The sequence below is a fragment of the Salvelinus namaycush genome, chromosome 33 (genome assembly GCF_016432855.1).
Source record: "Salvelinus namaycush isolate Seneca chromosome 33, SaNama_1.0, whole genome shotgun sequence".
NCBI lineage: Eukaryota > Metazoa > Chordata > Actinopteri > Salmoniformes > Salmonidae > Salvelinus > Salvelinus namaycush.
In genome coordinates, this window is record NC_052339.1 from 7045382 (window position 1) to 7057789 (window position 12408).

At 44.3% G+C, this 12408-nt stretch overlaps 1 protein-coding gene across 1 annotated transcript in view; it reads left to right on the top strand.

The window, feature by feature from the left end:
• Positions 1 to 10819, top strand: part of LOC120028147 (E3 ubiquitin-protein ligase RNF152-like) — a 53414-nt gene extending 42595 nt beyond the window's left edge. Inside the window, exon 2 of the mRNA XM_038973348.1 lies at positions 6233 to 10819. Coding sequence (XP_038829276.1) covers positions 6696 to 7331 — 636 coding nt within the window. The 5' untranslated portion in view covers positions 6233 to 6695 and the 3' untranslated portion in view covers positions 7332 to 10819. The remainder of the gene's footprint in view (positions 1 to 6232) is intronic.
• The last annotated feature ends 1589 nt before the right edge of the window (positions 10820 to 12408 follow it).

The following is a 12408-nucleotide window of genomic DNA, read 5'->3' on the forward strand; positions in this document are numbered from 1 at the left end:
TCATCTGTTAGGCTCATGTCACTGGGCTGCTCTCGGCTGTGCTTCCCTTTGTAGTCTGTAATGGTTTGCAAGCCCTGCCACATCCGACGAGCGTCAGAGTCAGTGTAGTAAGATTCGATCTTAGTCCTGTATTGACGCTTTGCCCCTTTGATGGTTCGTCGGAGGGCATAGCAGGATTTCTTATAAGCTTCTGGGTTAGAGTCCCGCTCCTTGAAAGTGGCAGCTCTAGCCTTTAGCTCAGTGTGGATGCTGCCTGTAATCCATGGCTTCTGGTCGGGGTATGACGTACAGTCACTGTGGGGACAACGTCATCAATGCACTTATTGATGAAACCAATAACTGATGTGGTGTACTCCTCAATGCCATCGTAGGAATCCCAGAACATATTCCAGTCTGTGCTAGCAAAACAGTCCTGTAGCTTAGCATCTGCTTCCTCTGACCACTTTTTTATTGATCTAGTCACGGGTGCTTCCTGCTTTAATTTTTGCTTGCCAAATGGAGGGCGAGGGAGAGCTTTGTGACCAGCCTATGCATCTCTGTGTGTGGGGTATAGGTGGTCCAGAGTTCTTTTTCCTCCGTTTGTTCTTTTTCCTCCGCATTTAACCTGCTGATAGAAATATGGTAAAATGGATTTAAGTTTCCCTGCATTAAAGTCCCCGGCTACTAGGAGCGCCTCCTCTGGGTGAGCGTTTTCTTGTTTTCTTATAGCGGAATACAGCTTATTCAATGCTTTCTTAGTGCCAGCCTCTAACTGTGGTGGTATGTAAACAGCTACAAAGAATACAGATGAAAGCTCTCTCTAATAGGTAGTGTGGTCTACAGCTTATCATGAGATACTCTACCTCAGGCGAGCAATAGCTCGAGACTTCCTTAGATATCGTGCACCAGCTGTTGTTTACAAACATTTATAGACTGCTGCCCCTTGTCTTACCAGACGCCACTGTTCTATCCTGCCGGTACATCGTATAACCAGCCGGCTGTATGTTAATGTTGTCGTCGTTCAGCCACGACTGATGAAGGGGAAGAGAAAGGTTACACCCTTAAAGCCGATGTCCGCGCCCCCGCTGAAATCGAATTAGCATAATAAATGAAATCCGCCAGTTTAAAGAAGGATTTTTAAGCCTTGAGACAATTGAGACATGGATTGTTTATGTGTGCCATTCAGAGGGTGAATGGGCAAGTAAAAATATTTAAGTGCCTTTCAACAGGGTATGATAGTAGGTGCCAGGTGCGCCAGTTTAACTGCAATGCTGCTGGGTTTGTATCAAGAGTGGTCCACCACCCAAAGAACATCCAGCCAACTTGACACAACTGTGGGAAGCATCGGAGTCAACATGGGCCAGCCTTCCTGTGGAATGCTTTTAACAGTACATGCCCTGACAAATGTAGGCTGTTCTGAGGGCAGAAGGGGGTGCAACTCAATATTAGCAAGGTGTTCCAAATGTTTTGTGCACTCAGTGTATATCCTAAATCAAAATCAAATTGTATTTGTCACATGCGCCCGAATGCAACAGGTGTAGTCCTTACAGTGAAATGCTACTTACAAGTCCTAACCAGCAATGGAGTTTAAAAAATAAGAGGCTGCCAAATAAAGGAACACTTGAGTAAATGAGGGCTACAAAGTATATTGAAAGCTGATGCTTCCACACTGGTGTGGTTCATGAGTTAATTAAGCAATTAACATCCCATCATGCTTAGGGTCATGTATAAAAATGCCCAGTTGCCCATTATTTTGGCTACCATGGCTAGAAGAAGAGATCTGAGACTTTGAAAGAGGGGTCTCAAAGGAGCATAGGGGGATGCTAATTGCCAAGAGTGTGCAAAGCTGTCATCAAGGCAAAGGGTGGCTACTTTGAATAATCTAAAATAGAAAATATATTTGATTTGTTTAACACTTTTTTGGTTACTACATGATTCCATATGTGTTATTTCATAGTTTTGATGTCTTCACTATTATTCTACAATGTAGAAAATAGTAAAAAATTAAGAACAACCCTTGAATGAGTAGGTGTGTCCAGACTTTTGACTGGTACTGTACATCAAACATAATGATCCTCCACTTTGACAATAGATATGATTTTTATGAGATGGAAATGTGAAGTGCACATGGATGTTTGGCTTGCCTGTATGACATCAAAGCGGTATTTATTATAATCCTCAATGTCTCATCTTTCAAAATACATGTACAGCATTTCTCGCACTCAGAAAACAACACATTTGCAAAAGTTGCCCAATTAGCTGAAGGCTAATTGTTCCCCCATCCCTCCTTCTTGTCAAAACCCATACAGACAGAGCCTGAGGTCATGTATAGCATGTTACTCTACAGCCACTGCGTTCCAGTTTATGCACTTGTCATTGCCCAAATCAACCATTTTCAACCTGTATACAGGTACAAGTGTAAAGGGCTACAACACTTTATGTTTGTGTTTCCTTTATTTTGGCAGTTACCCGTATCTATGATAATGTAGCCAGCTGCTAGATAGACATTGATTAAGACAGAACAATGTGAGGTGTCTGTGTTTCAGGATCAGGGAAATTCAATCAGTAAGTCTGGTCCTAGTGTTGGATCTATTCTCTCCAGTTTTCCACTATGGTTTGTTGATAAGAAAGGAAAGGTAGCCAAGGACGTGGTCAAATATTGGCTTTGGTGATTGAGATGCAAGCTCCTCGAGAGATGTATGATCGCCTCCCTCTACAGGTCACACACACACATGGACACACATACTCACACACCTCCCCCCTCAGCTGTGTTACTGATGTATCCGAGAGGTAGTGGATTGTGTGTTTGTTGGTCACGCTCATGTGGGTGTGTGGGCCAGAGTTTATAGTACTGCTGCCTGGCAGGCACGTCTGTGGATGGGGACTGTGTGCGTGTGCGTGTGTGTGTGTGTTTGCTGATGGGGACTAGGTCCTTAAGATGGAAATTGCCATAATGTGTCCTGCAGCAGTCTGCTGCACAGGCCTCTGGACACACATGGCACACACACACTTTTCATCATCGAGATATACCTTTCTCAAGGGCAAATGTGGTCTTCTCTGTTCACCTGTGTGCTTCACTTACGATGTATAATAAAAATGTTGTCTAATTGAGATTAATTGTTGAGTGGAGGATTAACTAGGAGTGAGTGTGGAGCGTAAAAGTACTTGGCAACTTAGTCAAGGGTTTGTCCTAGACCTAGCCTCATGCCATGTAATGTCAATTAACCCCTAGTTTCAATTTACACAGTAACTGTTTCTGACTGTGCCAGAGTTTTTGGCCTTAGTACTGGTAAGTGGCCACCCGTGTAAGTTGTGTAATATCAATGCCTTTTCATGCATACATGTACATAGTAATGACTTTTTGTGAAAGTGTATGTTATTTTTTAGGAGGCCAGCCTTTCTTTCAGAAAAGTGAACAATTTAGTTTTGATGCATGTCTAATGTCTATGTTGCATCCCAAATTACACCCTATTTCCTATTTAGTGCACTACTTTTGACTGGAGCCTATAAGGAAATAGGGTGCCATTTGGGACTCGGACTTAGTCCTCAGTATCTGAAGGTAATTTTTATTTATTGATTTTATTTAACCTTTATTTAACTAGGCACGTTAGTTTAGAACTAATTCTTATTTGCAATGACAGGTGTTAACCTGTGTTTCTGTTCCCTTTCTCTCCTCTCCTCCTTTGTCTTCCAACTCCCCTGCTACTTTTTACCCCCCCCTCTGACTTGCTCCAACCAGTTTATCATTTTTGGGAGTGTGTGTGTGTCCTTTCTTTGGTTATTTTTCGCCGCTGTCTTTAAGGAGGAGTGAGCTTTTTCCTTCGGCTGATTGTGTGTGCTGTGGAGCGAGGCAGGGGAGACTGGAGGGACAGAGTGTGTGTGTGTGTTCCAGTTACGCTCAGCGGAGGGAGTGTGTCTGTCCTTTCGGATGGTCCCAGGGGGCCAAAGGGGCTCTGGACAGGGATAGGGGTGCCAGTAGGGAAGTCACCATCATTACTTAATCATATTCCCTTCCTACGGTCATATGATATGACGGACCAAACCTTGTATTAAGACTTTTTTGAATTCATTCACAGTTGCTTTTAAGTGTTTTATAGAGGATGTTCAGAAATTAGATTTGCTGTACCTCCTATAGTTCTGCTCAGTGACAGTGAGGTGTGTTTTCTCTCCCACACTAGGTGAAATGTTGAAATGGGTCACAAAACTATAATGTGAAAGAGAGAGAGAGAGAGGAGTCACCTAAAGAAAGGTAGACAGACTAACAGTCGAGAAATGTATTTAGAGAGAGTAAATAACAGAGGATGGAGGGGAAGAGAGTAAATTATGAAGGAGGGAAAGAGAGGAGCATGAAATAATGAGTGTATGGGAATATTGAGCCACAAAGCATTTTTGTCAGATCAAAGCTAATCCTTATCTTATGAAGGGTTTTTACTAATACCCCTGGTTGTCTTACCCATCAGGCAGGTCTCTCTCTCGCTCTCTTTTTCTCTCTTCATCTGCCTCCCTTTCTTTCTCTCCCTCTTTCTCTCTTTCTCTCTCCCTCTGTATCTTCCCCCTCTCTCTCTCTCTTCCCCGTAACTAAAATTACTGCATTTTACTTGACTTTGAAATGGTGGTAGAGAATGCAGAAGGGTTTAGAGAAACTAGGTCAAGCAGAGAGTGAGGAGTGAAGGGGGTATCACATCAGAACCAAAACAGAAAGATACATTTTGCCTGGGGAGGGATAGAGGGAGAGAGGGGAAGGGAGGAAGTGGGTGAGGTTCGGATGTGTGTGGTGGATACGCTAAACGCTGCAAATGTGTCGCATTTACAGTGGATTTAGAAACCTAGCACAAGAAATAGATGTTTCTGTCCCAAAAGGGAGAGGGACAGTGACATGGTACCCTGTTCCCTAAGTAGTGCAGTACTTTTGGCCAGGACCCATAGACAATAGGGAGCCATTTGGGACACAACCGGTATGTCACATGGATGTCTTCACTATGGCTGCAAGTCCATTACAACGTGTGAGCAAACAGCTGTGAGAGCTGAGGAGTTTAATTGACAAGATGTCATTTGACAATACTGTTGACATGAATAGTATCTATGGTCACCTTGAAAATAAAAAGGTTTCACGGGTTGTTCCGTGTCACTGTCCCTCTGTCAGTCAGTTACTAAGACATGTGCCTTAGAAAAAGGTACACAGTAAATAAATACAAACATCTGGAAAAAGTGTGCAACGTTTGGTAACAGAATTACGGTAACATCTTGTTAAAGTAGTCCTTGTGCATAGAGCTGTGTGGTTTGTTAAGCTAAGACATCAGTGTTTTTTGTTTGGTTTACATTTGAAGTGAAAAATCTTGAGTCTGGGCGTAATTCTGTTCCAATGGAATTGCCCTAACTAAAATGGCTGATATGATTATGTAAAAAGAAGACTGAGAGAACAAACTTTCACAGAGCCTGTGGCTAACTAATACGTATGTTGATTTTATGTATTCTGTGTACAGTGTGATGACCAAAATTAATTTCCTACTGTGGCTGAAGATAAAAAATAATTAGCAATATTATGAAAAATGCTTATATCCCACCCACTATCAGATCTCCTCTGCTGGCCTTAGTGCCCTGAGTTACCGTATTGTGTCTGATGTGGATATGTCACGGATGATGATGATAATGTCACTTTCCATCACGTGTGGTTGTGGCATGATTACCTCCTTTCTCTTTGCTCTGTATGATGTGGCGTGTATGAGCTTCCTCACACGTTTCTGTAATGTTAGTTATTTCTCTGTCGTGTGTCTGATGAGAGCTAACTGTGTGTGTGTGTGTGTGTGTGTGTGTGTGTGTGTGTGTGTGTGTGTGTGTGTGTGTGTGTGTGTGTGTGTGTGTGATTCCTTTTGATGTTAAAGCCAGGCGGGCAGGCAGAGCGTTGATAGGGGCAGGGCAGCTAACTGATATATCTGTGTGAAAATGAATGCGAGAGATCCAGGCTGATGAGCCAGCCCCAGGGGGATTGAGGGGGACACAGGCTACACCCTAATCCCCATAGGGCTCTGGTCAAAAGTAGTGCACTGTATAGGGAATTGGGGTGCCATTCGGGACACACACAAAGCCTACGTGTCTGGCGGCCCGCTACACTGCCCTGGCCATGCCCCTGCTCCTATTTCTGCTCCACTATCAGTGTTGATGCGCACTTCTGTACATACACACACATACACTCTCTCTGCCCCGTGAATCTATTCAGCCCGTTAACACTGCGGTCTTCTCTCTTGTTTCACAGATGAACCACCATGTGACCTCGATCATCCTGTGACATCACACCGACACTGAGACATCACACCAACACTGAGACGGCCAGGTGGGTGGAAGGACACCGAGCAGAGGCTATGAACTCAAACAGCACAGCTTTGCTCTGAGGAGGATTCAAGTGCCTTGTAGATGGTCTGGATATCATTTAGCTTCCTGCTACTACAGTCAAATAATAAGAGGCATTCTTCTTTGTCATCCTGGTTAGTGTTGCAGTGCACAAAAACAGCCAGTTACATCAAAGGGTTACAAGCACCGTTTCACTTGTTTACGCAAGAGGATAATAATTGAGCACGTTCTCTCCCTTCTCCTGAAACTATAAAGCACCTAGCCTTGTGAAACCACCCTATTCTCGTGATTGCTGACATTCTCACAAGTGAAGTGAACGGAAACGTGAACGCTACTATAAAGGACCCATAATAACAATCCATAACAAAATGGAGACTCGGTCTCTCTCGCAGGACTCCATCCTGGAGTGTCAGATCTGTTTTAACTACTACAGCCCGCGAAGGAGGCCCAAGCTGCTGGACTGCAGACACACGTGCTGCTCTGTGTGCCTGACCCAGATGAGGTCCAGCCAGAAAGAGATCCGCTGCCCCTGGTGCCGTGGCGTCACCAAACTCCCCGCCGGCCTCTCCGTCTCCCAGCTCCCCGATGACCCTGACATCATTACCGTCATCGCCATCCCGCACGCCTCCGAGCACACGCCCGTCTATATCCGCCTGCCTAGCAATGGCTGCTACATGCTGCCCCTGCCCGTCGCTAAGGAGAGAGCGCTGTTGCCTGGTGAACTGGGCTGCCGGTTCCTGCCAGGTGGCAGCGGGCAGCAAAAGGTGGATGTGGCGGTGGTGGCCATGCCTGAGCTGCAGCCCCTGGGGATGAGTCTCGACGGCCTGGAGGAGGCAGAGAGGAGGGGAGCCGGGGGAGGAGGTGGTGGAGGGGGGAAGGGCTCCACGTGGTCCGGGGTGTGTACAGTGATCCTGGTAGCCTGTGTCCTGCTCTTTCTCCTGGGTATCGTGCTCCACAACATGTCCTGCATCTCCAAACGTTTTACTGTCATCTCCTGTGGCTGAGGGAAGGGGCCAGACATCATGTCAATCACCATGTTCCCTCCCACTCCCCCCTGCTGTAGCTCCACCACCCTCCTCAGCCTGGATTATGATGAGGATAAAGGATTTTATACCTATCATAGATGGCCAAGAAAACAACAAACAGACCGAGACAGAGAGAGAGGGGGTTTGCTACAAATAAACTGGGGACTGAAACTCATTTGCTCCTATTATTGATTTGGAGATATTCCGAAGACACAAAACACACACCCCTTTCCGTCAACTTGATGCACCCCTCTACTCCCCAAACCCCATTACACTGCCCCCCCCCCCCCCCATCAGAAGGAGGGCCTCAGCCTCATGGAATTCTCGTGGACATTTGAGGTATCCTGTGGACCTATGGACCCGGGGACCTAATTTGGGGACCCCTGTGCCCCTGGGGACTGGTGGTGTCAGTACTGAGCACATATAGTATCTCCAGCTGGAGCTGCAATATACAGTGTTTGGACCTCTTGGTAGACCTGGGATCAAATACAAAAATTTGAATCTTTTCAAATACTTTGAGTGTTTGGTTAAGTCTGCCTGGCGTGCCAGATGGGTGGGGTATGACGTTTTGGGACTTTTCTATTGGTTTATTAAGCCAGGACATTTTAAACAGATAGGTATTTCAATTGATTTTCCAAGTATTTGAAACCCAGGTCTGCTTTCTTTATTTCTGACCTCAGTGCTGAGGCGTAACAGACAGTGAATCCAGTAATTACTGTATGTGGAATCCACTAAACCACCTCGAGCCAAGGGTTGTTCCTAGAGGGACTGATCAATCAATACCGGTGGTGGTTGTTCGCTGTGTTTGTGTCCCAAATGGCACCCTATTTATTATATAGTGCACTGTGTAGGAATAGGGTGACATTTTGGGGAAGCGCTTGCTGTGTTTCAAAATTTTGTCAGAATCTCTCTGATGGTCTAAAAACAGAATGCTTACCTAGTGTTGCTCCAATATATAATGCAGTACTGTATGTATGTGGTGGTATTTTGATCAATAATGTTTTAAAAACAAAAACAGGGAAATATGTGATCTCTGTGTTGTAATATATACTTATAAACCAGCCTATATTTGATAGAAAGCACATACTACATGTCTTCAGTAGCCAGCCAGCCTAAAGTAATAATGATTGATGTAGTGTTGCAATGATTTGTCTAACCCCAATGCCCTTCACTGAGAACAGATGGTCGTTGCTTTTAATATTGAGGTCTCTGGTCAGTATTAACATGAAGGGCAGATCAGTGCGAGAGAGAGCATGTGGGTGGGCGTCCGTGATAACCAGGTCTCAAGTCACATTCTCTATCTCTCACACTGATCTCCCTTCATGCTAATACTGTCTTTGATCTTCATATGGGGCTGTGAGGGTGCTGGGAGGGGTTAGGAGTGGGCGGGCTTGAGGGTCCAAGTCTTAATGCTAATCGCATTGATTTATGAAGAGTTATAAATATTTTCTTCTTCTTCATGTTTGTATCCCAAATGGCACATTATCACCTATCTAGTGCACTGCTTTTGACCAGGGCCCATAGCGACCTGGTCAAACTTAGTGCACTATATAGAGTGCAGGGTGAAATGTGGGACACAGTGTCTTTGTTGTTGTTGACAAAATGATTATGATCCGGTATCTACTGTATTAAAGCAATTGAGTGTAATCACAAACAAACAGGGTGAACTGTTTTGTATAGCAGCCGTGTACAGAAGGATTGTATTTATCCTAGTGGTCATTCTTTCTATTTGTGTTTACATGTTTACTTCTGTCTGTCTGTAATAGTAGCCTGGTCTAGAATCAGTTCTTATTGCAGCAAGTTAGAAACCTTGGTGGACAGTGTGAAGATGCGTTCAGACTGGTCTAGGGTCAGTGCTCAAGACAGTGGGTTTGTTAGGCTCTTTGTTAGGGTTGCAGAATTCTGTACATTTTTCCAATATTCCCCAATATTCCCAGAAATCCTGGTTGCAACCAATCACAGCCAGAGAGGAGGAGGTTGTAGAAATGAGAGATTCCAGGTTTCGTGGGGATTGGCTGATCAGCGCTTACCTACAGATAATTGCACTGGGTCTGGCTGCTATCAAACTGGTGCTGGAACCACCAACGGTCAAGATGGAGCCTCTGCCCAAGCATTCTGTATGCTTCCCAATAGTGCACGATATAGGAAATAGGGTGCCATTGGTCACAGGCTCTCTCTATCCCCACCACCCTGTAAAAAATCTAACAGACCTGATGGGCTGCCACTGTGATCGGCACTAATGTAACTCAATATTGGACTCCTTAAAAAGGCAGTCAGTGAGTGAGAAATCTCAGTTTGATAGCCACAATTATCCTTAGGTAAGAGCTGAACAGCCAATCCCCAGAACAACTGGAGTGTCTCATGTCTACAACCTTTTCCTCTCTGGCTGTGATTGGTTCCAACCAGGATATCTGGAAATATTGGGGAATGATCTAAAACTATATATGCCACACTGAGTATTGTTATATCAGACAAACACTGAAGATTTCATTTTTTTTAAGTATGTACATTTATGGTGCCAATAAACCAGACTAGTCCAGTTACATTGTCTGTAGATAGATACCACAGTAAACAGCAATAACAGGGGTTAATGGGGATGCAACCGAAAATGGCACCCTATTCCCTATTAATGTTATAGTGCACTACCTTTGACCAGAGTCCTATGGGCCCTGGTCAAATGTAGTGCACTATTTACGAAATAGGATGCCATTTGGGAAGCAGTTGTCTGGCCCTAAAGGGTTTCTTTAGGTCAGTGGTAGGTGGTGAGGGGAGGACGGCTCATACACTGGAATGGAATTTATTAGAACGGTATGTATATGATGCCGTTCTATTTATTCCATTCCAGCCATTACAATGAGCCCGTCCTCCGATTTAAAGTGGCACCAGCCACCACTGCTTTAGGTCAGTGTTATTTTATGTATTAATACATACAGCCAGTAAAATGATTTGAACCGATGGACTCAATGTGTTTGAAACCCCTGTTGTACTGCCAATAGATCCATTGTTAAAAGATGCATGATGTGATTTTGCTTGGATGGAGTCAGTAGAGGATATGGTTTTATACGCAAATGAAGGTACAGAGGAATGTCAAATAGTATAGTTTAAAAGGTGTCTGTGCACAATGAAGCTATGAAACATTAGAATGGGGATTTGGGGATTTTTGGACTGCGTCCCTGGGTAGATCTATTGTGTTTCCCAAATTGACCCCTATTCCGTAATAGTGCACTACTTTTGAGCAGGGCCCATAGGAATAGCGGGTGCTATTAAGGACAGCGCTAAGATGTTTCTTTCCATGCTACAGTAAGCCTGTTTTTAAACTGGAATCATTTTCAGAGGACACTGTTTACTCTTAACAACAGTCCATGTACAAAGCCAAGGACTACATCCTGTAGCCTTAACCTTTTACTGCAGTGGGCTAAATCAGGGTCACACCAAGTGTTTCTTGGTAGTATTAAACAAATCTACTTTGAAACAAAAGTATACACCTCACACACATGGTTGTGGGCTTAAAAAAGAAGACATCTGTACCATGTCAGACATAGAGTTTAAATGTATTACATTTTGAGTTTGCATCACAATATTACACTTTATATACATCACAGAAGACTGAAAAATATAAAACCCGTTTTGACATAGAAACATTGGATTTTCAGAGTTAAAAAAATCGTTGTTTATTAATTATGAAATTATGAAAAATATTAATAACATTCCACCCATGAGGCCACTAACTCATTTGACTGCAGGAAAGGGCTATGCTGCGATTCAGTCCTATCATGCTTTTTCGGCAATGCACTTTTTTTTTGAAATTGTTTTTTTTTAAATAAATTTTACCCCCTTTTCTCCCCAATTTTCGTGGTATCCAATTACTATCTTGTCTCATCGCTACAACTCCCGTACGGGCTCGGGAGAGACGAAGGTCGAAAGCCATGCGTCCTCCGAAGCACAAACCAATCAAGCCGCACTGCTTCTTAACACAGCGCGCCTCCAACCCGGAAGCCAGTCGGAGGAAACACCGTACACCTGGCCCCCTCGGTTAGCGCGCACTGTGCCCGGCCCGCCACAGGAGTCGCTGGAGCACGATGAGACAAGGATATCCCTACCGGCCAAACCCTCCCTAACCCGGACGACGCTAGGCCAATTGTGCGTCGCCCCACGGACCTCCCGGTCGCAGCTGGCTGCGACAGAGCCTGGGCGCGAACCCAGAGACTCTGGTGGCGCAGCTTGCGCTACGATGCAGTGCCCTAGACCACTGCGCCACCCGGGAGGCCCGGCAATGCACATTTTTAAGGCAATGTTCCACATTCACGGTAAACACTGCATATGTCAGCTGAATCAGAAATGACGTATAAATTGTCGCATTGACCAAATTAGCAATCGAATTGAATACCAGCCTAAAGTTGGATAGGATACTTTTTTTATTCCAGTGTTTATTTCATGGCTCTGATCGTTTGAAGCGCCCTCTATTTTACTTAACAGACACACCAAGTGGCATTTGAATATGGGTAATTTGGTAAGAAGACTAACAAGGAATGTTTTTGAATTCCCATCCAGTCATGCCTGCTGCTCCTATGTCAGAAACGCAAAGTGCGTCCCAAATGGCACCCTATTCCCTATATAGCTCACTGTATAGAAAATACAGTGCCATTTGCAACACATTCACCTTTCTATCTCTAGAACACATATTATGTATGAGTGTGTATGACAGAGAGAGAAGAAGTCCAAGGGTTGTCAAGTCTGTGCCTGTGTGTTTGTCAGTCAGTGATGTAAATTTCCAGTAGTAGTTTCTGTTTGTGTCAGGTTCGACAGACACACACAGCTGTTTCAGTGATCTATTAAATAAACTGTCTGAAATTCACCTGCAGTCTTTTTGAGTAATTTATTTTTTCAAAAAATACTTGTTATTTTAAACCAAATAATACTCTTATTAAGAATAACGGACCCAGCAGCCTAGTTAGTTGGATTTTGGAGCATACAGTTGGAGAGCGGACGGAGTAGCGTGAAAAAAAAAGTTTGTGTAGGCCCAAAGTGCAAAAGTGATGACGGAATCCATGGAAGA